Genomic DNA, 24456 nt, shown 5'->3' on the forward strand with positions numbered 1-24456 from the left:
CTGTGATTTTAAAATTGCCCCAAGCTGGGGCAGGTGTGGGGGGAGGGATTTCACTCAGGCTTTTACAAGGGCTTTACGGGGAGCAGTGTAAACATCAGAGGTGGAGATTTGGGAAAAAAGCACACCCGGGTCGTTGCTGTCTGACTGTCAGCTGTGTGCAGGGTGGGGGGTTGGCTTAACTCCTGATCCCAGAGCCGTCCTCAGCCAGTCTGCCTGCGCTCCATGCACCGTCCCTTGATTTTTATTACCTTTTTAACAATTCTGCAGTTTGCTGTGCGCCCCAGGGCCGGCCGTACCCGCTCCAGTCCCGGGGTTCCCCTGACGCCGTTCTCAGCCCCGCGCCGCCGTTAGCGCTCCGCACGCCGCGCGGGCTGAGCCTCGCGGGCCGCCGTCCGAACGGGCGGAAGCCGGGCAGCGGGGCGCCGGCGCTGCGCGCGCATGCGCCCGGCCCCCACCTCCCCTCCCCTCCTCCGCGCTGATGGCGGCGGCGATCATGGCGGCGGAGCAGGAAGCCGCGAAAGGCGGCGGCGGCAGGAACCGCGGCGGCGTGCAGCGCGTGGAGGGCAAGCTGCGCGCCAGCGTCGAGAAGGGCGACTACTACGAGGCGCACCAGATGTACCGGACGCTCTTCTTCAGGTAGGGCCGCGCCGGGCCCGCCGCGCCGCCCCTCCCCCGCCCGGCCTTCCAGAGCCTTCCCACGCACTCCGCCGCCCGCCGCGCCCACGGCCGCTCCCCATTGGCCGCCGCGCCTGTCAATCTCCGCGCCGCGCTCGCTGATTGGCGCGCAGAGGGGCGGGGTGGGGCGGGGGCGCGGCGCGGGGCCCGGCCGGGCCGGACAGCGGCGGCCCCGGGCTCGGCCCGGCCGCGTCACCTCCCGCACCACCGCGAGCTCCGCCAGCGGCTCCGGGCGGCGGGGGAGCCGCTGCTCGCTGCCCTTGGAGATCAGCCCCGAGCCGGGTCGGTCGGTGCCCCGCCGGGCCGGCACTGACCGGTGACCAGTGACCCGCGGGGGGTGTTGCGTCACGCTGCCCGGAGGTCACGGGCACAGCGCAGTTTCGGCCCCGCGGCCCCACGATCCGGGGAGGCCGAGCGGGGTGGGCTCGGGGTGTCTCCCAGGCGGGGCCGACATGGAGCTGAGCCCGCACAGCCGCTGCTCTGCCAGCGCCGTGTGAATGTCAGGTGGCTGCGCAGGGGCGGGTCAGGGTGTGAAGGTTGATTGTTGCTCTGCTGGACATGCGGTACTTTGTCACCTTGGTGCTGCGGTCCGAACGGGGCAGCGCGCAGGATGGCCAGAATCCCCTGCACGGAGGGGCTTTTTGGAATAAATTCCACTTGGTATAGTACTTTGTGTACGTGACAGTGACTAAGTAGAGCAGGTCTGGCATTTATTCAGAAATGTTACTATTGCTTCTTTTGTCATAAGGAAATTGTTTTTATTGCAAAGCATTTTTTGGCTTTTTTCACATCTGCTGCAACTTGCAAGGGTCACCCTTTCTCTCGTCAGATTTTAACACGTAGACCTTTGCTCGCAGGTCACAGAAGGAGGTGTTTGTTCTAGGGGTCCCCTGAGTCTTTGTTTACTTGTGATTCTACTGGGGGAGGACAGGATGGAAACTTGGCTTCACAGAATCAGTTAGGCTGGAAAAGAATTCTGAGGTCATCATGTCCAACTTTTGGCTTTCATCACCTGTCAGCTGGACAGTGGAGTTCCACATCTGGTTGTTTATTGAGCCCTTCTAGGGAATGTGACTCTACCACCTCCCTGGGCCGCTGGGCCCAGTTCCAGTGCTTGACCACCCCTTCTGTGAAGAAATCTCTCCCAATGTCAGACATGAACCTCCTGCTAAAGCTGTTTCCTGACATCCTGTCACAGCTGCCTGGGAGAAGAGCACCTGGCTCCAGCCTCCTTTCAGATGTTCTAGAGAGAAGGTCCCCCTTCTCATCATACTCAGCTCCATTGCTCTTCTCTGGACACATTCCATCCTCTCAGTGTCTTTCTTGAAGTGAGAGGTCACAAACACCACCCTCCCTGTCCTGTGTCTTGTTAGGATGAGAACAGGCCTGTGAGTAAGCACAGAAAAACAGCAGTCATGGAAGCAAGTGGGGAAGAAAGTCCTTGGTGCATAATCCTCCTGGTGCCCTGCCCTGCCCTGAGTACCAGCACTTTAAATCAGTTTGTTCTTCCATAACCCCTCTGATGGGATCAGCGAGGCACCATCCCAGCCTTAAGACTTAAATTGTATTTGAGAATAAATCTAAATTTAAGACAAAGCCTGGCCTATTTTGTAGTAGGGATTATGTGATGTGGTGTGAGAAGTCTTGGCTCAGGAGGTCACTTTCCTCCAGTCTTCTGGATGTATTAACTCGTACTCAAGCCTCCCTGAATTAATTTGGACTCAGTGGTCCCACCTTTTCCATTTTAAATACAAGTGAAAGGATGTATTCAGTTAAATGAAAAGGTGACATTTACATGGCTGGGTAGTCTTGTCAATCTTCTGTAAAATGTGATAAAAATCAGCATTTTTTCAGACACATTACCACTTATTGGGATGACCTGAGCTCTGGAACTATGACTGGATTAGATAGTACTTTAAAACACATGGGCCTGTAAAACATTTCTCTCATCTGTCAGAGGGTAAACTTGAAATCCTGACTCAGTTTCATGCACTGAGATGTATTTTAGGGTGGAGGAGGGGAAGAAGTGGAGGAGGAAAGATTACCATAAGCCTACCTCCTGCAAACTTATTATCCCTGCATGATCCACAGAGCAGGTGGAAAATTGCTGTTCCTGCCTAAGCCTGAGCTCCTTGGACACACCTGAGCTCTGGTGGTGTTTGTTACTCCCCAGGCTGGCTGGGCTGAACTCTTCTGTCTTCATGATTTGGTAACTGAGTCACTCTTCACAGTGTAGTATTTACATCTATTACTATTTCCCTGATACTTGTAGGTCATTTTTCTCATATACATAATGTGTTCCAGGATTTCTCTTGTTTTAGAGCAATGTCATCAATATTTATTTTTATTAAACAACTTTTCTGATAGAAGTTCTTTAAAAAACCCCAGCTCTTTAAAATGTACTTTATATCGTAAAATTGTTTTAGTATATTTTATTATCTTCTGTAATAATTCTCAGATTAGGAGCTTCCATGTAGCATTGTGAATCTACTGGAAGTAGAATTTGTGGAAGTGGATCCATGCTGAGTCCAACTCCTAGGAGCAAATCTGGATGGGAGCCCAGCTATAAAAACGTTGGAGCTACAGATTGATTTGACTCACATTTACCATGGTGATTGCAAATCCGAGTTGTTGAGGATTATTCCTAAACACTCTTGTCGTGCCTCCCATTATTTCAGTTCTGTTTTGGATAAAAGACCTTGGTCTTTCTCAGAGTTGATGAGCAGGGTGGGAGGAGTGTCTCCTCCCTTGTTGTCCGTGTGATGTTACAGCAGGGCCAGTCCCCGGAGGGGACACGTGTGACAGGAATCTGGGGCACAGCAGGAGAGGGTTGGGATGCTCTGGTTGTCCCTTTGGTTGGTGTTCCCCCCGTGGCCACGCTGTCCTCCTGTCCTGCTTCACCCCCAGAGCCACCAACCCCTCTGTTACCCCATGAGCACTCCTGGGCTTTGGAACAGCCTGGGGACCCTGGGGCTTCAGGAGAGAGGGGCTGCCCTGAGCCCTGGGAGCAGAAAGGGTGACACAGGCACAGCCCAGCCAGGTGTGTCACAGAGGACAACCCAAACTGCAGGGTAGAGCTGACTCCTACCTCTGCTGATATGAGCAAGTCAGCTACTGAGAGCACAGACTTTTTGAGTTGCAGTTAAGAGAAATGGAATTTGGAAACTCTGCCACACCTAAGCTGCTTTTATGGGAAATGCTGTGTTTATAAGCTGGAGCTGTGACTCTCCAAGAGCTTAGTTACTGACAGTGATGATGTGCAGGGAGCTGCAATCACAGCTCTGTGCTGAGAAGTCCTGAGGTAACCACTGGGAGCAAATTCTTTAATTCCTTATTTCTCTGTTAACTCTTCAGTGAGAGAGAAAGGCAGAAGGTGTGTTTTGAAGCATTATATTTTGTTTCTTTTGAAGTGTTGCATGGTGAATCTTGCTGGCTGTGCTTATCTTACTCTTGAACCCATGAGAGACCAGCTCCTTTGATTCAGCAGAGGACTTGGACAGGCTGATGTCCCCTGGCAGAGTTGTAGTGGTCAGAGAGACTTAGACCAGTGGAAAGGTCAGTGAGCTCTCCAGGAGGTATTCCAAGAATTGTTTCATTGGGATGGCTTTGGTAGAGGCTCAGTTGAAGTCTTGAGTTCGTTCCCTTTTCTTGTTCCAGCCCCAAACATATTTGTAACTCTCTCCATTTTCATCCTTGTATTCTTTGTTTTATTCCATCAGGTCTGGAGCAGAAAACTGATTGCAACTTGCAGTTCAAGCTACATCATTATTGAAACTGACCTGATTTAAAAATAAATCCCTTCTTGTCATATTGAAAATTTTAGCAATCTTTTAATCCTTTAAATATAAGTAACTTTAACCATACATAACTAACTTAGTGGTAATTTTTATACTGGCTTTGGTATTTTTTTCAGGTATATGTCACAAGGAAAACATGCAGAAGCAAGAGAACTTATGTATTCAGGGGCTTTACTGTTCTTCAGTCATAACCAGGTAAGTCACTGGTTTTGTGTGTGGGACTTGGGGGCAGGGGGTTGTTACTCCCAATATTTTGAGAGATGAATGGTGAGTTCTCAGTGGTAAATGTTTGGAGTAATGGCTTTGTAATCTTTTGTTTTATCTCTTTGTTGGGCCTTTCTCCACAAAGAATGGTTATGCCAAGCTGGAACATGCAGCAGTAGTGTTTGTGAGCATCCAGACAATGCCTGTGTTCTGCTTTCCTGGAGGCTTCTCTTTGATGCCATCAAATTACTATAATTTTTTTAGCAGGAAGGCTGAGACTTGATACTGTGCCCTAGCTGTAGATGTTGATAAAAGCATTAAACCTGCTGCTGCCAAAATTCTGCTTGATGTTTCTTTTTATGCCCTGATACATCCATCACTGCCAGTATGTGTCTGTTTTGTAGCAAAACAGTGCTGCTGATCTGTCCATGCTGGTTTTGGAGTCTTTGGAGAAGTCGGATGCAAAAGTAGCAGAAGACCTTTTAGGTGAGATGACCTCTGCTCTTAGTTTGATGCCATTTAGTTGTGCTTTCCCTTCACAGTGACTTGTTAATAGTCCTGAAAGCTGCAATCCTTTTGGATGCATTCCCAACATGGCAAAGGGTCACCTTCCCCACAGGGATGGACTAGGGGAAACTCTGTTAGTGGATTATGGGTTCCTGATGACTTTGTGGGCCTGCTTGGAACTACACTGCTGCCTGTCACAAAGATGGATCCTAGATATGTATTAGAAGCAGCAGATCATCTTACTTTTCTTCATGCTAAACATTTTTCAATCTTATTGTTTCTAGAAAACTTGGCTAAATTGTTTAGTTTAATGGATCCAAATTCTCCCGAAAGAGTGGCTTTCGTATCCAGAGCACTAAAATGGTCCAGTGGGGGATCAGGAAAACTTGGACATCCAAAACTACACCAGTTGCTAGCTATTACCCTGTGGAAAGGTAAGAAAAATCAACTGGGTTTTCTGTGTTTTCCTTAGAAGATGTTGAAAGCAAGGTGTTAAAAGAAACCTGCTATAGGAATAATGTAAGGAAGCTGAGATGGAAATGACTGATGGAGTTCTGCTCTTATCTGATTTTTGCATTAGTATATTCTTAATGCTACAGGAGAAAAATGGGTCTGTAGCTCTGTATTAGTGTGAATTCCAAAACACAGCTGCTGTGAGGCTCTCTGTAAAAGGCAGGTTGATCCTTTAGACATTGAGGTAGTTTGTGTCATTAGGAGGAAAATTGCCGGGGAGCAAAGATGTTCTGTTGGCAAGTTTTTTTGTTTTTAAATCCTGGGTAAACATGACAAAGATTGAAATACATCACCTGGCATCCAAAACAGTCTTTGGACTGTAATTAAGTACTTTCTGAGAAGTTGGCCAGCAGGGTTATTTCAAAATGAATGCTGTTGCTTTTGATTTATGAGCCATTTTATAACTTGTGATGGGATGCAAGAGAAACAAAATGCTCTAAATAATTATTTTACTTGTGGATAATAGCCAGTATTTACAGTCTTGTGTTCAAAACATAACAAAGGTGATTGAGAACAGTTGAATACATGCCATTTTTTCTGTGGTTTCTCGTGGATAACTGTGCAAGATGATGTTTATTTTACATTTTTCAGTAGCTGCCAAGTGATGACAGTGGTTTCATGCAACAATCCTGACCCAATAATGGTCAATGCTGCTGCCTCTCTGTGTGCCATAGGCAATTCCCTAGCTGCTCTCCTGGGATTTATGCTAGTCTAATGGCTGCTGCCAGCCAGAAAGGGAGGATTTTGCTCACAGCATTCAAGTTAGAGGCTGCTACAATTAGGATAAGAAAGTTGCATTCTGAAAGTAAAAAGTCCCCATTTTGTAGCTGCCTGCTCACTGTTCTCTTTAAGAGCAAGATGCTTATATTTTCTTAGTCTGTAGCTTTTTGAGTTTCATCACAAAAGGCTGAGATTTTTTTAAAACAAAGCTTTCAAATTCAAAAGATTAGCAGCTATCCAGTTTTGTCATTGCAGTGATTTTGCACTGGCCTTTGTTTCAGGTTGTAACATATCATTGCCATTTCTTACACCGTTTGTCCTTCATAATTGCTATTCTGTTCAGCATATGGGAGTGATTTTAGTTTTGGTAGCAAGAGTGGGCTAAGCTAAAAATAGGAAATGCAAGAAGGATGCTGAAGATGCTGTTTGACTTCTTGGTGCACATGGTCTGATACGGAATTTCTTGATTCCTGTCCTAAACACTATGATAGCACATCAAGTGTCAGCATTCACTTAGCTAGAATGATATGATCAAAGTTCAAGCCAGCAGTAGCTCTGATTGAGTAAACTGTATTTAATAGCAGTGCAAATGTACTTAGAGTAAAATATATTATTATCTCCCTTTATAAATTGTCTGCAACTTACAGACTTTTTACTACCTGTCTTGTTTATATACCACACCCGTAACTCTTGTTCTTTTACCAGCTAATAAAGTGCCAACCTAACAAATTTGTTTTTATGTTCAAATACACTGAACTGATTTCTTAAAAGCCTTTTTCCTTTTTCTTTTTCTAGAGCAAAACTATAGTGAATCTCGGTATCACTTCTTGCACTCGACAGATGGTGAGGGCTGTGCAAATATGCTGGTGGAATACTCCTCATCCCGTGGATACCGCAGTGAGGTGGACATGTTTGTAGCTCAGGCAGTACTACAGTAGGTGTTAAACTTCTTTTGGAGCATTTTGCTGAGGTGACATTATGTGTGGGACCACATACTAGTCTAATTTAACCACACAGCCTTTGCAAAAGAAACTGTGAAACTAGCCAGAGCAACAACAGGAGAAAACTGTCAGAAAACCGATGTGTTAAGTTCGTCAGACTGGGGAGAAAAAAAGTAAAATAATGTATTAAGGTCAAAACCTGAAATTATGTTAATTGCCTGAAGAATGAATGTAATCTGTTTAACCCTGAAAGCACAATTCTTGGCTTTATTAACACCACTTTATGTCTAGTTAGGGCTTATCTCTATGGTCTTACAAATACTGGATTCAAGCATGCCCTGCATTCAGCACAGAACTTGATCTCACTCGGGTCCTAAGAGGCAACTTGTCCTGGTCAGCCTGGTCTGAGAGCAGCAGCTTGGTGGCTCTTGCCTTGACAGAGTTGCTGCTGGCTCTCATTTTAGGCATTTATTTTGTAGGAGGTGGGAATGCACGCTATTGTGTGCTTTTGCAGAGCTCATGTAGAATGAAGGTTGACAAAGCCAATTTTACTGTGTTTAATCAGCTGATGGCTTTCTTCAGGCAGGGAAAGCAGCTCATGGAGGAGTCTGAGGAGGAGGTGGAGACAGCACTGTGTGGCAGGGAGTCAGGGAGAGAGTAGGTGTTGGGGGAGAGGGAGGAGGTGAGAGCAAGTTTGTCTCTCTTTTGGCAGCAGTGAGCTGTCATGTCAGATTTGTCCTGCTTTCCATAGCTAGTTGCTATAGATTGCTGTGATTTTGAGCAACAGCAAATCCTTTATAGAAATCCAGTATGTGCAGGACTCAGACAATTTTAGGGGGAGAAATTCTGTAAAGAAGTTAAAAGATTATTTTTTCAGTGTTTATATAGCACTTCCACTGCATCCTTTACTGGCCTGTATATCAAATTCTGTGTTAGATCCTCTTACATGGTAGTTCATTCTCTAATGAAAGTAATTGCAGTTCCTTGCTGGAAGTGAGGCAAAACAGCCCCAAGCCCTTGCACATGTGAGGGTGCAGAATTAGAGGCCAGCCTGCCATCAAAATGAGATGGCTTGTGGCAGCCTTCCTAGTGCTTGCTGTCAGCATTTGTCCCAGATAAAGGCCTGTTAGGCCAATGGGACTTGCAGAGATTGCCAGTTAAATTAACTGGACCTGAACAAGGATTTGATCTGTTTGGGGGATTGATCTGTTGGGGACAAATGGCTTGGGAGCTCAAAGTACAGCTTTATTATGAGACTTTTAGGCATGTGTGTTAAGCTATTCGTGGTCCTGATGCCACATTATGTTGAAGTGGAATAGAATGACAGAGTCAACAAATACTGACAGATACATACTAAAAGGAGATGTGTTTGGGGATGAATGGGTCTTTAATTTTTTAACTCAGCTTAGTAAATCCTGGACCTGTAGATGCAATATCATGTTAATTTGAATTACAGGGTAGGCAGTCATTCCACATTTTGAAAATTGATGTTCTCTTTTAGTAACCTGCACAATCTGCTTAGATCCTGGTTAAAGTCATTCCATTAATATTTAATATCTGTTTTCCCTCCCAACCTGCCTATTCCACAGTGTGTTCTAGTAGTGATTTTCCCCTTCCTCAGCTGATGGCCAAACCATCCCCAAAGATGTCCATCTCTACCAATTGTGTTTTGCCATCAGTTCAAACCTGACATGGCCTCTGTGCACAAGTAGATTTTGGCTTCCCTTTTTCTGTGGTGAAACCATTTCTCTGCCCTTTGTTTTTAACTTGCCCCATTTTCTTTCCTTTTTCAGATTTCTCTGCTTAAAAAACAAGACCAGCGCATCAGTTGTTTTTACGACATACACACAGAAACATCCTTCGATAGAGAAGGGCCCACCCTTTGTGCAGCCACTGCTAAACTTCATCTGGTTTCTCTTGTTGGCAGTTGATGGGTACAGTCTGATTTCTGTCATGTCGTTCTTGGTTTCCTTTTCAGTTGTTAACTGAGATTACATTTCTGGTTGTTTCCTTTCTAGAGGAAAATTAACAGTATTTACAGTATTGTGTGAACAGTATCAACCTTCGCTGAAAAGAGACCCCATGTATAATGAGGTGAGTTACTCATAAACAGGATTTTTTCTCACTGAATTAGTGAAATAATGGCTGATTGTCTCCAGCTCTGTAGATAAGAGCTGGTGATTTACCTTGTGCCCATAGTATTTCCACCTGTAAATGAAATAAAGGACACTTTTTTCACCTTGTGTCCCTACAGTACCTAGATAGAATAGGACAGCTTTTCTTCGGAGTTCCGCCCAAGCAGACCTCGTCCTACGGGGGATTGCTAGGTAAGCTCTGCTTGCAGGTACCTCCAGGCTTTGATCAGTGACCTGGATAAAACACCTGTGCTGGAAACAGATAATCTCTTCTAAGGAATTTATCATTCTTTTCATAGCCTGTAGGAACAGCCCCTGCTGTAGAATACAAGGTGGATGGGTTGCATGTGAAAGTAGTTTGGGGGGAGCTTGTAGACTTTTCATCACTGAGAAGGGGAGAAGCACTAAAAAGACTCCTGTACTTAATTTCTGACATTATGGTATAGCTTCCTAATGTAAAGAAGCATCTTACTGGTGTTAAACCTTAATTGCCTCAGAGTTCAGTGACTGTTTTTTTCTTAAACTAAGTGTGGAGCTTTGGTGGAGATCTCATCAGTGCTGATGCAACCTGAATATGTCCAAAGAGCAAGTTCTGAAAGTAATACTGCCCTTCTACAAGGATTGAAATTCAGCCCTCATTTTCTGGCTCTTGAATAAAATGTGAATACAATTAATGTTTTCCCTAAGAACTAAGCTGCTTTGTAAAGTGACTTGAAGCTTTACCTACAAACGTCAATTCACTGATACTCAAAGTTTGATGAAAAACATGTTTTTACCCTCCCTAATTTGCTTTTCAGCAATTCAGGTATCTTCAAATTGATGCCTCTGAGTTTCAGACAATTTTTTTACAGCATGATGCTTTTTGAGAATTTCACTGCTGGAGGTGTTTTTTTCCTTTATTGGTTGGGGTTTTTTCCCCTCTGGGGATGCAACTGTAGCACATAAATATGTGACTCTGGGTTTTTCCAGTGTATTCTTAGAGAAGGAACAGTATCAGTGTACAGCTTCCCAAATCAATATTCATAATGGAAACCAGTGTGGGATTACTGATTTCTTGGTGAGATTCTTCCACTTCAAAACTCTTGGGGTTTTTCTGTTACAGAAATCTGTACTGTAGCACGATGGAAGATTAGTTAAAAGTTGTTGAGATGAGAATGTAAAACTAATGGTTTTGACTGTCCTGTATTTTATTCTAGGAAATCTTTTAAACAGTCTGATGGGAACTGGGGAAGATGATGACACAGAAGATGGTCAGGAAGACAGCAGTCCTATCGAGCTCGACTGAATGTTGTTGTCATTGGGTGCCGTGTAAATCTGATGATTCGATGACTCCAAAGACACTTTTGGAATTTGAATCCTGCAGTTGTTTCTTGGCTCCTAAAAGGGCTCCTCTGGTCTTTTAGAAATGGTTGCTGAAATGTTTATACTGTCGGTCTATATTATTTATGTAAAAAAGAAAAAAAAAAAGAAAGAAACCAACACAAAGTAGCCAAACGAACCAATGGGAGCGGTTGTTAGTGGGTTTCCATCCGGCGCCTGGGGACTGGTTAAACGTAGCCTGCGGTTCTGATGCAGTATTCCCTTTTGCACAGTCTTTCAATAAAGCAAAACATGGGGCTTGTCCTGCACGGCCTACCCAGTACCGTTTCTGTTCTCAGAAAGCCTCCTTGCCCTCTGCCCTCTTGCAAGGAAGATCTCCAAAGGCAGGGGGAGCAATTGAATAATTGATTTGTGAGGCTGGTGCCAAAAGTACTGCAAGATGAGCCAAGCAGCATAATTTGAGATGCACATCCAAGAGACCTTGATACAAGAACTTGCTTCCACTGCCATGAGTAACATGCACACCCTTTATACTGCCTGCCCCTCTCCCCAAGGCCAGGCTCTGAGCCCATGTGTGTTTAGCTGATACTTCCTGAAAAGCACAAGGTTGAATAGCTCTTGAGTAAAAGCCCAGCAGTGGAATGCAGGTAATTGGCTTCCAGGTGGATCTCTCTTGCCTAGGTATAAAAATTTGGCATCTAAAATACCTCCTGTGACTTGTGGCTCTACTTTGGAAGAGATTTTGCCAGTGTAAGTTCCCAGCTGTGCATGCATTGCTGCGAGCGGAGCAGTTTACTGTGGGCACAGGATGTGTTTGAACTGGGCTGGATGGCAGGAAAAGGGATACTGCAGAGCTTCTGGTTCTTTATGATATATTTATTTTTCTTGGGTGATTGATTCATTTAACACTTTCTGTTAAAAAAAGAATAAATCAATAAATAATGGAGTAACTTCACCCCCAGCAGTAGGCATAGCCATTCTCCATCTCCTCTGTAATGCAGCACAGTCTGGTACAGGGAACAGGTGAAAGGGTGGGGAAACGCTTTATTTTTTCACGATGAAAATAAAAAAGCTTAGATTAATAAACAGCAATCATGCATGGGGGAGGGATTAATACAAATTTATTGACTGTATGGAAAAAAAAAAGGCATTGACAGGAAGACTTTGTGTTAATTGTGAAGTCTCAAATAAACACTTTATACCAGGATGTGCGATACTGCTGCTTTCTAAGAGTTTCTCAAGCAGAGCTTTACATTCCTTGCTATTTTTTTCACTCTGCATTTGACTGTGGGTCATCCAGCCCTCAGTGCTGCAGCTTCACCTCTGTGCAGTAAAGGTGTAATTCTCTGGGGGTATGGGAATATCTGGAGCAGATGGGGATTGCTTTGCTGTGCAGAGGTTAAGGGAAGAGCTCCCTCTCCGGGATGATGCTGTAGACAGTTAATAATAAATGATCTGGGATGGCAGTAGAGGTTTAGAACCACATCATTTCATTGCTTCTGGCTGCCAGGCAGTGGATCCAGCACGTCCCCTCCTGTGTCCTGTATTATGACCCAGTGTGAGGCTGTTTGCCTCAGCTCTGTCTGCAGCCTCCAGCAGCCCCCACTGTGAGCCCTGCATGTGCCCTGACCCCAAAACCCCAGCCCTGACAGGAGGGCAGTGCTCCAGGGCTGGGGCACCCACAGGTGGATTTAAAAATGTATATTCAATAATTACAACAGTATATACAGAACATATGTGTGTATAAAATATACCAAAGAATTTAAAATACCTGTATATACACACACATATAAACAGCCTTTTGTATAGATAATAATTATATACTTGTATGACATATCATTTATAATATTATTCTTAATGATACATGTACATGAAACACTTTTTACAGCTACCTATAAACACAAACAAGAAGCTCAATCTGTCCTCTCCCTGCTTCTGCTGTGCCTGGGTTGGTAAGTGTGAGTGACAGTGTGTGGGTACATACACTTATAAATACTTTAAATATAAGTTAAATATATAATTATAGTTATGCATACACATGTACATGCAGATATATGTATGTTTATATGCAATATAGTCACCTTATATTTATAAATATGTTTATAAATTCTATGCATATAAAGCATGCATGTGTGTATATAATATATAATTACATATTAGAAAACAAAGTATAAAAGTCTCTATGCTTATACAGGTGTGTGAAATACATTTAGCTTATATATTTGTAAATTGAGTATGTCTGAGTGCTACATCTCTACATGAATGTGTGCATATGAACACCTCATACATACACACACTTTTTATATATTACACTCTATCCACTATGCAGTTTATAGTTGTCTGTGAATAGCCAACCCCTTCATAAAGCTTATTTATCTATTCCCAAGAACCAGCTTTCCTTTGTGTATGTGTGCACACATAAAGTATTATAGAGAAAATAGACAGAATATGCACTATAACACACACATATACACAAATAATGTATCAAATAATACCCACTGTGTGCCAGGGTGGGGCAGATGGTTTTGAGGGTGTCCCACACCCCCAGGGCTCTGCCAGCACCTCCTTGTTTCCATTTGCTGCTTTTTAACCCCACCTCCCTCCCCTGCCCCAGCACCACACGGCCACGGCTCTGACATAATAATAATTTATTGGTTCCAATGACATTTAGTACCACAGTTGTCTTACCAGTGACAGAACGAATGCACACAGCCGATGAGATGCTCTCAGATACACAACCAACCTAAGAAATGTGTTGGACAGGTCCATGGCTGGGGCTGGGCCTTCAGGCCATGCCAGAAATCTCATTTTTGGGTGAAAATCCAGCACCTGGTGTGCAGCTCCCAGCCTGCCCTGACTGCAGGAATTACAGTGCTCAACACCGCGCTGAAACGTCACTTCAAGCAGCTTTTTCTTTTTTTTTTTCTTTTTTTTTCTTTTTTTTTTTTTTTGGTAGGAAAAGAAAAATCAACCAAAAAAAATTTTGAATCATTGGAGGAAAAAGTCAACCACCAAGTCTGGAGAAGGGATGTGCCTGCTGGGAGTGAGCTGGGACAGGCTTTGATGGTGCCTGTCAGCAAAAAGTGCAGACAAAGCTCAACCCCCCAGTTCCATACTGGGCTCCCCACATGGGGCAAAGCCCCCAGACCATGGAACAGGGATGGCCCAGGGAGCCAAACACAGGCCTGGCCCCCAAAGCTCTGCTCCCCCAGCATCACCTCACGGGCTGGTGTCTCCCTTGCAGCCCCTCCTCCCTGCCCTTCGTTAATTAACGAGGCTGATGATGCCCATCTCCTCAATTTCTAAATCTACTTGACCCTCTCCAGGTACAGCATCACCACAGTCCCCAGGGAGATAATTTACTTATCATTTACCCCAGCACCATGGCAGGCTCAGCTGTTCTGCACAGCACATTTTGTGTTTCCAGGCTGTTTCCCATCCCACAGGGACATCAGCCCTTGGGGACCTGCAGCCCCCCTGGAAAGGGCTGGCAGCCATCTGGAAGTGCAGGGAGACTCAGCTCCAGCACCCAGGGACCTGAGCGTGGGGAAAAGTCCCATCTGCCCCTGGGATGTGCCACCAACAGTCTCTGCCATCCTGGTGAAGCTGGGTGGACACCCCTTCCAGCAGGTGTGGGGTGATGGGGTGGCAGGACCATCTGTCCCATCCCACAGAGCAGCCACAGAGCTGAATTTCAAGTTGGATCAGGATCTTCTCCGACGTTCCACTGCTGCCCTTCCAACATGATCAAGTGAATGATGAGGGGAAAGGGAAGTATTATTATTGTTATTAATATTACTGTTATTATGAATTATTTTTAACATTTCAAATAAAACCACGTTGTGTTGTAAACAGAAGCTCACTCCTCAGGTCTGCCCAGCCAGTCCCAGCTAAGGTTTATGTTTGAAATGGGCTTCCACTGGAAGGAAAGAACAGAGAAAATAAAGTTAAAGCAGGACAAGCACTGGCAGATGGTGACAGCCTGGCACAAGCCTACCCTGACAGAGATCCTTGCTGATGCTTCTTGGCTTCAATCACCCCTATAAGCACATGACTGATCCTTCCAGCAGCACGGACATCACACCAGAGGCAATGAATAAAGAGGGAAGGATCCCATCCTCCTCCTCCTCCCAGCGTGAGCCCCTCTCTCAAACAGCTCTGCATCCCGCCGGGCAGCGAGGAGCTGCCTCACACAGAACAGGAGCGGTGTCCTGCATCCCCAGGCCCTTCCAGCCATCCCAGCCCTGCCCAGCACACACACCTGCATATTCCTGAGGCAGCATGGGCCGGCTGATCACCTTCTGGAAGGTGTTGATCCACTCCAGCTGGTCGTCCTCTGTCTCGCAGGCAAAGAGGAATTTGCGGTCGGGGGTGACGATGGTGATCCCGTGCTGCCAGTGGTTCCCCTGCGTGGATGGTGGGAGCCCTTCCAGCACCTTGTAGCTGTTTTCCTTGCTCCCAATAAAAACCTCCCCTCTAGCAAAGGCATCCTAGGACGAGAGAGCAGCAGAGCAGTCAGGCAGGGCCGAGTGTGGAGGGAGCTCTGCAGCCAGGACAGCTCGTCCTGCAGCAGGCACAAGCCCATCAGCACCAGGCACTCCCACAGCCCTGCTCCTCACCCAGGGGCACCCACAACACAGCACCTACACCAGGCAGCCAAGATCCAGATGCAGAATACCTGGACAGGGCTTTTAAAGGGGTTACTGCACACTGGACACCAGGCAAAGCAGTGACAGCCTTGTGCCCTCCTGGCTCTCCCACCAGCCTGCACTTCACTGCAGATCATTACTGTAATTATTACTGCTATTACTGCTGTTGCAGGTAATTCCCAACAGGCAGCCCAGGCACCTTCATCTTACCAGGGGATCTTTGAAATACATGAGCCGTCGGTCATCCATGGTGAACCATCGCTTCTTGAACCCCTCTGTTTGCTGAGGAGACAAAAAATGCCAGATCACACCCTGCAACAGCACAGCTTCTCTCTAACCAGGAGTCTCAAAGCACTTGGAGGAGCCTGATGGGCTGGGGGAGCTGGGAACAGGAACAGGAGTTTTCTGAGCCATCACAGCCAGGGTCTGGGCCAGCTGCACCAGGAAGGGGCATTGGGTTTGTGATGTAGATTTGGATTTGTTAAATGTTTGTTAAATGTGAGGAAAGTGCATTAAACATTCCCAGAGTTACAGCTTTGCCTCTCTGGCAAGAGTTGGTTTGTTCCACCAGCAACCCCTTCTGGGAGACATACAGAGCAAGACTGATGTTTGGAGGGACTGAAAAATGCTTCATATCCTACCTTTGGCCCTGTTTTCTCCATGTATCCTTCCTTCAGGTAGTTTCTAGAAAGCTTTGGCACCAGCTGGAGCAACCAAGGGGGACAGAAAAGAGCAGTGTCAGATGGGGGGGCTGGCAGGGCTGGGGGTCACTGGAAGGAAAAGCCACCCTGGGCTGGCCCCAGCCCTGAGCCCAGCCCACGGCTCTGCCTGAGAGCTGCACCCTGCTCCTCCTCAGAAAAGGAGGGTACAGCCATGGAACACCTGGAGCAGCTCCCCAGCACAGCAGCAGCTCCAGGAGAACCTCCCCAACTCCTCAGGGTGCAGGGCAGTCAGGGCAGAGCCACCCTGCATGGCTGGAAATAATTGGAAATAATTGGTAATACCCAGATAATTGGTAGGAGGCAGGAAATGCAATTAAGATTTCAAAATCTACAGCCAAGGAGGTAGCAGGGAGTAATCAACAAGCACCACCACAGCGATGCTACATCCCAAGAGCAGCACACAGCCCTGGCTGGCAGCAGTCAGAGCAGCCTCTGGAATTGCATTAGCCCAGGGTAACACAATTAGCAGCTCCAGCACCCGGAAAACACAGGCATTATAAAGCCAGGCTGCACTGACCTGCAGAGAAGAGCTCAGGCAGGGCACTGACATCATTCTGCCCTCACCTTCCCTGCCTTGCAGCCTTTCTTTTGGCTTTTGTTATTGCAGAAAACCCTTTGAGGCAGGTGCTGGGGGCTGCTGCAGGCGTGGCAGGGCTGGAGTTCCTCCCACAGCCCCTGTGTGTGCCGGGGCCAAGGCTGGCTGTCGGGAGCAGGGGCTCAGCATCCCTCCACAACCATCTCAGCCGGTAATTGCAGAACGCTCCGAAGGATGGAGCCCTCCCCAAGCCTTCCACCTCGTTAACAGGATGCTAAAAATGAGCGAGAGTGGGAAAAAACCCCGCCCAGGCAATGCTGCAGGAACACTCACATCAGAGTCACTGGCTCCAGGGAATGCCACTTGTAAGTAATGGAAACGTGCTGCCCGGATGGCGTTGAACCAATCCACGATTTCCTAATAATGAGGAAGAAAAGCAGAGTGAGGAATGCAGGCTGCACACAGAGTAACCTGATCCCGCTGTGCTCCATCACTCTGGCCCCAGTGACAGAGCACAATGCAGCAGCAATCCTAAAAAACACAGAACACAGCAGAAAGGTGAAGGATGTGGAACATTCAGCTGCTTTTCCAAGCTGCCAGACACGTGCAGAGCTTCCAGGGAGCACCCTGCATTGGGGAGGATTGAAACATCTCTGAACTGGCAAAACCAGCCCCAAAAGAGCATTGGAAATATTGAGCTGGCCCTATCAGCATGGCTGGGCTGGTGCAACCTGCATCCCGCCCAAATTTCAGCAACACAGGCAAGGCACAGAGCAGCAGGAGACCACAGGTGATCCCAGGGCAGCCTCCAGCCCCAAAGGGCAGGAGTTTACTCCAGGGCATTCATCCCCCTGCAGCCCTTGTGCAGCCAAGGAGACAGACCAAATTCAGGGAAGTTGAAAGGAATTCAGCTGGGTCATTGTCAGATTTCATCAGAGCACATCCTGCCCCTGCGTGGGACCAGCCCCAGCAGAAACCTCAGAGCTGAAACACAAGCCCTGACTGCATTCCTCCCAGCTGGTCTAAGCAAACCACCAAAGCCCAGCAAACCACAGACACTGACACAACACTGGGATAAAACTTTCCCACAAAAGAGCTGCTGCTTATCACTCTGGTTTAAACTGCAGCAGGGAGGACCTGAGAGCAGCTCGAGTGACACTGTGCTGGCTAGAGAAGCACCTGCTGACAAGCACTTGGCAGGGAGGGGAAGTTTGGGAGCTCTGCTGGAGCAGCTCCCTGGGACCCACAAACAGCCACCCCAGACTCACTGGCCTTCTCCTTTACACCTCCCTGCAGAGACATCTGAGAAAGGGGATTTATTTCAATACAAACAAGAATATCTGCACTATGTGAAGTATGAGACAGGCAGAACCACAACAGTTCCCTGCTTCCCCTACATTCCTTTTGCAAGTCTCTGGCTGAGTCCCCTCATCTTCCAATGCTCCATCCACGCCATCTCCTCTGGGTACCAAGGAGCCTGCCTTGAAAAATCCTCTACTCCAAGCTGCAAGAAATTTCCAATTCCTTCCATTTGCATCTGTTTACTTAGAACACAGTTTGCCACCCTTTGTGCTTGGAGGAACACAACAGACCCTCTCAAAGCTGGCTGTGCATCCTGTACCCCTTCCACCCTCCAGGTGATTCCAGCTTCCCAACCCAAACCTCCTCATCACCTCCACAGCCTCACCTTGCCATCTTCATGATAGACAAAGATGTTCCTTGTGCTATTGTCCTTCAGGTAAGTGATCTGCAGCCCGTGAGGGTTCCCGATTTTTGCAGGCTGGAAAGTCGCGTTGAGGTGTTCGATCTTCATAATTGCTTTGGGTTCTTTTGCCTGCAGAGCACACTGAGTCAGCAAACACCTGAGGAGTGCCTTCAAACCAGAAAGCCTTCAAAGCAGAAACCTTCCTGCTTTCAGAACAAAAGCCAGTTTGAGGCCATTAGCTGAAAACACCTGAATTCCAGCCCACAAAACTACCTGGTGATGAGATACCCAAGACTCTGCTCAGGTGTCATCCTGCCGGCCTGGAAAAATGCTCTGTTCTGCAAAATTCAGCAGGGGTACAAAAACAGGCAGACTGCTAACAGGCCAGGATGCTTTGTGACTCTCCAGCACCTACAGATGGCTCATCCTTGTCCCAAGAGATGGATGATTATTCCCTTTGCCCACAACAGCCCTGGCTGCTTGGCTGGGGACAAATCCATGTCCATGTCCCTGTCCCATCCTCTCACATGAGCCACTGGCTGCTGACTCTGCTCCTCCCTCTGCCTTCTGAACCAGGAACTTTCTTTTCAGAGGGACAAACACAATCCTTACAGCCCACCCCTGGGGTGGGTTAGCCCAGGAGGGCTCCCAGCCCCACCTGCACCCTCAGGAGCAGCACCACAGTGTTGTTCATCCTCCTACAAAGTGTCTCTAGGAGCTGACCACCCCTCCAGGACTGCAGCTGTGAAAAAAGCCATCCCAACAGAGATCAGCCCCTTGGTGACACTTTGGAGCAGGGCCAGCAGAAGGTGTGGGGTGGTGCCATGGTCCCAGCACCGTGCAGAGGTGTCAGTGCTGCTTTGGGAACCTGGGGATTTGCTGTGACACACAGCCCTGGTGGGGAAATCCCAGCAGAGAGGATGTCTAGACAGCACCATTCCCTCCACAGCTGAGGTCAACAGCGAGGCAAAGCAGCTTTAAACTCTCAGAGTAGTCAAGAGTGACTGAATGGAACTGCTGGGACTTTCACTTCTCCCTCAGCAAGGACTGGCTCTCTTCTCCATGAGATGCAACTGCACCATAACAATCCAAGCTGAAGGGGAAGATGGTGCTGTCAAAGCCAGGGAGAAGTGAGGATGGATGTTCCCATCCTCTGGCTCATCACAGCACCACAACTGCACCAGCTGATGGGAAAACTGGCTGGTGGCTCAGCCTGGGCTGCTCTCAGCTGTGATGGTCAGGGGAGAATCAAAGGTCAGAAAAAACACCTTGGCTTTCTCCAGTAGATGGTGCTGAACAGTGGAGTGTCCATCCATTCATCACAAATGTGATTTTCAGGGTAAGAGCTCCACTTCTCACAATAATGAAACATACTCTGGGGAAAAAGACAAATACTTCCACACTGCTTGACAGTGGAACAGAAAACCAGGGAGCTTTCCTTCTGGATTGCATGCCATGCCATGCAAAGGAGAACTCAGACCCCAGGCACCACTGCAAGGTGGTGACACCTTCATCACAAGGCAGTCATCAATGTGACACCCACACCAGTTGGATGATGCAGAGCCAGAGCTGAGAAAACTCCTTTGCTGGTGGTTTGAGAAAAGCCCTATGGACTTTAAAGGGCACCAGAGCAGGAATGTGTGAACAGGCCTGTGGGGCATCTCTCCATGACTGTGCTGGAGGAAAGGGCAAACCCCACTAAAGAGAGGGTGAGCTGAGCCTGCTGCTGTTCCCTGGAGCAGCTGGGGACTCAGTGCTTGTGGAAATTGAATCAATGCACTGGTGCCCTGGGAATTACACATTCCAGGAGGCTCCCACAGCTGCAATCCCACCTGCACACAGCAGCCCCAGGTACTCACATCGTTTTTGTTGAAGTACTTCAGAGCACCTTCCCTCTCTGATAACACGAATTTTCGGCTTAAGAATTGCCCATTGTCACGTCCTCTCTTCCACAGAAATCCTTCTCTGTACCCTGCAGCAGAAAGGGATGACTGAGAACCAGGGTAAAGTGCTGTATTTATAAAGAGAGTTGGCATAAAGAAAAGAACTCAGACTTGAGAACTAAGCAAAGCAAGTGTGTGGCTGCTCTGCTGAGGACATGAATGAGCTGGGCCCTCTCCTCCAGATCTGCCCCTCTCATTCTGCTCTCATTATTCCCAACAGTTTGTGCTTCAGACATCTCCACTCTGCCACCCAAGGAGTGGCTGCCTGCAGGGCCCCTGGTGCATTTTACAGCTCAGTCCTGGGCTGAGCCAGCACAGGCAGAGGGTGCCCTCTGTCCCTCTGTCCCTCTGTCCCCTCTGCCTGCATTCCCAAAACCCACCCTGTCCCTGCCTGCAGGTGCAGATGGGATGGCCCAAACCCTGGTTTATCCCACAGCCAGCACTGGGGGGGGATGACATTGGACATTTCATCATCTTGATGCTCTCTTTCCAGCTTCTTATGTCAAAACACAGGATCCAAATTCCACTGTAAGGAAGAATTACAAAACCCCAACACAACCAAGTGTTATCCCATTCTCTGGCTCACATCTTGGCTCTTCCCAGGCCAATAGCTTCAGCAAAAGAGCTCCTGGCTCTGACAAAGCCAGCTGCTGATTTCAGTGCACTTTGGTCCAGATTTTTGTTTGCTTCTTTTCTTTTTCTTTTTTCTTCCCTTCAGGGCTGCATCCTCAGGAGCTGCTCCTCTGCTCTGCCCAAACCTGACCCCCTGTCAACACCCATCAGTGCAGACCACTGTGAACAGCACTTGAACCCAACATGAACCCACACAGGTTCCCCAGGCAAACTGTGTGTCAGCAAGAAGTGTCCTCCAAGCCTGATCTAAGGGCTGTGAAAACAGCCAGGGAAGGTGCAGAGAATCAAAACTGCAGGAGGCTGAACAGGGAACAGATCTCACACTGCAGGGCACTGGAGACAGCAAGTAAACCCTCTCTTGCTTGTCTCATGTGCTGCACTATCTTAGCAACAGCTTTGTTTTTTTGTTTAGAGGCACCTGGGCACACTCAGATCCTCGGGGGTGATCTTCTCTGTGATCATGATGTGAGGGTTTCATCCTGCACAAAAGCAGAAGCTGAAACCCCCACTGACTTCCAGCAGTAAACTGCTTTCTGGAATATTGATAATCCATTGACACAAATGAGGTTTGACCAAATTCTTCCCTGTGAGGGTGCTGAGGCCCTGGCCCAGGGAAGCTGTGGGTGCCCCATCCCTGGCAGTGCCCAAGGCTGGACAGGGCTTGGAGCAACCTGGGATAGTGGAAAGTTGTCCCTGCTCATGGCAGGGATGTTCTTTAAGGCCCTTTCCAACCCAAACCATCCTGTGATTCTGTGATTCTGTTCTGCTCAGATGGAAGCTGAACAAGCACAAGCCCTACAACACCTCTGGCTGCTGGTGTTGGACCACACAGCATCGTGTCCCAGCATGTTTGCTTCCTCTCCTGAGGCACAGAACGAGGGATGCACCCACCTGCCATCATCCCAGTGATCACCAGCTCCAACCATGAGTGCAGAAAGCACCACCTGGGGAAGCCCTGCTGAAAAAATGCCACTAGCATTGCTAGCAGTGCTGCTGTCACACTGTCACGTTCCCTGCTTCACTTCTGCCACAGAGCAAAACCAATTTCTTTCTTCTGCAGGCTGCTCTGGCACAAACCTGTGACACCAAGCAGTTGTGTCCAAGCCAGCCAGCAAATGGCACCTGATACAACCACACAGCCAGATGGATATTTCTGACCTTTTATGTGGCTTCCAAGGTAAAACAAGGAACTGCCACTTCCACGCCCACTTCATCCCCACAGCTAAAACTCTGGGGGCAAGGAAAACAGGGGAACTAGGTGATGATCATGCCTGGCCTTGTGCCTGTTGCTCCTTCAGGCACTAAAAGCAGCAGCACCCACTGGTGCCCACTGCAGCCCAGCCTCCCCCTGCCTGAGGCTGCAGAGGAAGCAGGGCAGAGGATTTTTTATCAAGAACATCTGTTGTAGCCACCATCTCTCCATCTGACCTCTACCAGCATTTGGTTCAAGTTCTCCATTTTAAAAGAAGAGGGATATTGCTACTTCCCCACCTCAGAAAGCTCTTACAGAGCTTAATTAATGATGGAGGGGCTGGTCTCTGAGAACGTGGATTACAGGAAGCACCCAACATTCCTTGTGCAGTTTCACCCTTTGTTCTCAGAGAAGAAAAATCCCTTCTGCAAGGAGAACAATCAGAAAAATCCACTGGCTTGGACCAGTGCATGGACCTCTCCTGTCATCCCAAGTCAGGCATTAAAAATTGGGAATTTAAACCATGTCTGATCCTTGGTTTCTTTGGCTCCTTGTGTCACAGTTTCACCTGGAAAGGGGCAACAGAGCTGCTTGTCCCCATGATGTTTGTAGGGCTGTGGTAAAACAAGGTCTGGTCCCAGGCTTTTAGAATAAACCTGAGTGTATCCAACACCACACAAATGCACCATTCTGGTTTCTTGCCCTCTTGTCTCACTGCCAGACACAGCATGGGGGGCTGAATAAGATAAAAAAATGCACCTGTGCATGAAATCCATGAGAATCACATCTTCCTGGAGCTCAGGCAGGGCACCTCCTCCTTCCTCTCAGCAGTTAAAGTGCTTAACTGTTAAAGTCCAGAGCTTTGGAGAAGACTCAAACCCAACTCCCTCACTTTGGTGCTAAAATTGCAGGGTGTCCATCAGCACTCCTCTGTGTGCCAACGCTGAGCACTCTGCTCATTAGCACTGTAAGGTGTTAATTGAGGCAGGGCAGGGGATGAGCACTCACTGACATGGAGTGCCCACCTTTTCTGAGAGGTCAAAGAGCTGCATAATTACCTGGAGCAGCTGAGTGTGGGATCCCTGACATCACACATCACCTCTGACCCCGTGCTATAACAATTTATTTTTCAAACAGAGTCTGAAGGACATTCCCTCTGAAATAAACCCCACAGCCCACAGTGAGAGGGTTGGATGGAGAAGGTGGCATATTCTACACTTTCCTTACAAACTGGACTTCAATAGGGCTGCAGAAACAACTGTGCACCTCTGGTTTAGCCACGTCAGTGTAAATGGTTGGGTTTGACTGCTCTAAGTGGTAACACTGCTTCCTGTAGCACTCAGCCACCAGACACTGCAATTACTTCAATACTTTAAGAATTGGCATTCCAATAAAAGTCATAAACCAAGGAATACAAGTTTGCTCATGGAATGAAAACATCACTCTTTGCTCAGATCCTCCAGAAGCAAGCAGGGTGCAGGTCCTCAGATCCTCAGAGCTTGCACCCTGCTCCCCTGCACAGCACCAGCAGATTGCTTTTTTTGCCTTTTTTGTTTTTTTTTTTTTTTGCTTGTTTGCAGCTGTGCTGAGGAGTTCAGAACTTCCCTGCAATAATTCTGCAGCCATCTCTGGTAACACATTTCCTGCTGGTCCCACTCTGAGCAGTGCAGACACAGCCCAGCTGGGGATGTCTCAGCATCCCCATGGCAGGAGGGACCTGGCAGGTTTGATGGTGAGATGGGAATTCATCCTCTGGGATCCTCCAGCCACAGGAGCTGCTGCTGCCCCTGCAGAGCTCAGCTCTTTGGAAATCACAGCCCCAGCAAGCAGCCAATGTTCAGTGATGCCCCAGCACACCTGGAGCCCAGTGCTGGGTGCACCCAGGGCAAGGAGGGAGCCTGGGGGTCTGAGCTCACACTCACAGGCTGAGAAGGGAATGATCTCCCTTCACCTCCCTAAAGACAACTTTTCCTCCCCATTTAGGACACCACATCCTCTTCACATCTCATCCAGTCAGGCCAAAGAGCCCAAGAACTCCCAAGTACAGCACCCTGACACCCACACCACACGTTCTAGAGGTGCAAAATCTCCCAGCTCCGAATCAATCTGTCCTCTCTTAACGAGCACTCAGCATCCGAATTATCTTTCCAAAAGGCCATTTTGCAGAGAAGGGTTTCCTGTTGTCATCCAGTCTGCCTCTGCTGCCTTCCAGGAGCTCATAAAACAATTATTGTCCCTCTGCATTGTGGCCCGAGCTATGGATGC

At 47.7% G+C, this 24456-nt stretch overlaps 2 protein-coding genes across 2 annotated transcripts in view; one reads left to right on the forward strand and one right to left on the reverse strand.

The window, feature by feature from the left end:
- The first annotated feature begins 374 nt into the window (after window positions 1-374).
- On the forward strand, window positions 375-12019 carry GET4 (guided entry of tail-anchored proteins factor 4). Its single transcript, XM_056503751.1, has 9 exons — window positions 375-636; window positions 4589-4667; window positions 5081-5162; window positions 5468-5617; window positions 7212-7350; window positions 9151-9291; window positions 9376-9451; window positions 9612-9684; window positions 10689-12019. Exons 1-9 carry the CDS (start codon window positions 479-481, stop codon window positions 10775-10777), a joined length of 987 nt encoding a protein of 328 aa, XP_056359726.1. The 5' UTR covers window positions 375-478; the 3' UTR covers window positions 10778-12019.
- Window positions 12020-13443: 1424 nt separating this feature from the next.
- Window positions 13444-24456, reverse strand: part of ADAP1 (ArfGAP with dual PH domains 1) — a 46687-nt gene continuing 35674 nt past the window's right edge. Inside the window, exons 5-11 of the mRNA XM_056503750.1 lie at window positions 20283-20395; window positions 18406-18552; window positions 17052-17135; window positions 16103-16165; window positions 15672-15743; window positions 15074-15302; window positions 13444-14731 (exon numbers count right to left, since the gene is read on the reverse strand). Of these exons, the coding sequence (XP_056359725.1) occupies window positions 14703-14731; window positions 15074-15302; window positions 15672-15743; window positions 16103-16165; window positions 17052-17135; window positions 18406-18552; window positions 20283-20395 (737 nt within the window). The 3' untranslated portion in view covers window positions 13444-14702. The remainder of the gene's footprint in view (window positions 14732-15073; window positions 15303-15671; window positions 15744-16102; window positions 16166-17051; window positions 17136-18405; window positions 18553-20282; window positions 20396-24456) is intronic.

Source organism: Oenanthe melanoleuca, chromosome 14 (genome assembly GCF_029582105.1).
Source record: "Oenanthe melanoleuca isolate GR-GAL-2019-014 chromosome 14, OMel1.0, whole genome shotgun sequence".
In the NCBI taxonomy this organism is placed as follows: domain Eukaryota; kingdom Metazoa; phylum Chordata; class Aves; order Passeriformes; family Muscicapidae; genus Oenanthe; species Oenanthe melanoleuca.

What these genes read in the sequence shown, in the direction of transcription:
- GET4 (XM_056503751.1), top strand. Translation starts at nt 479, where the DNA reads ATGGCGGCGGCGATCATGGCGGCGGAGCAGGAAGCCGCGAAAGGCGGC. An exon ending in AGCTATTACCCTGTGGAAAG is followed by an intron (nt 5,618 to 7,211) that starts GTAAGAAAAATC and finishes TTCTTTTTCTAG; the next exon opens with AGCAAAACTATAGTGAATCT. An exon ending in GTCCTACGGGGGATTGCTAG is followed by an intron (nt 9,685 to 10,688) that starts GTAAGCTCTGCT and finishes ATTTTATTCTAG; the next exon opens with GAAATCTTTTAAACAGTCTG.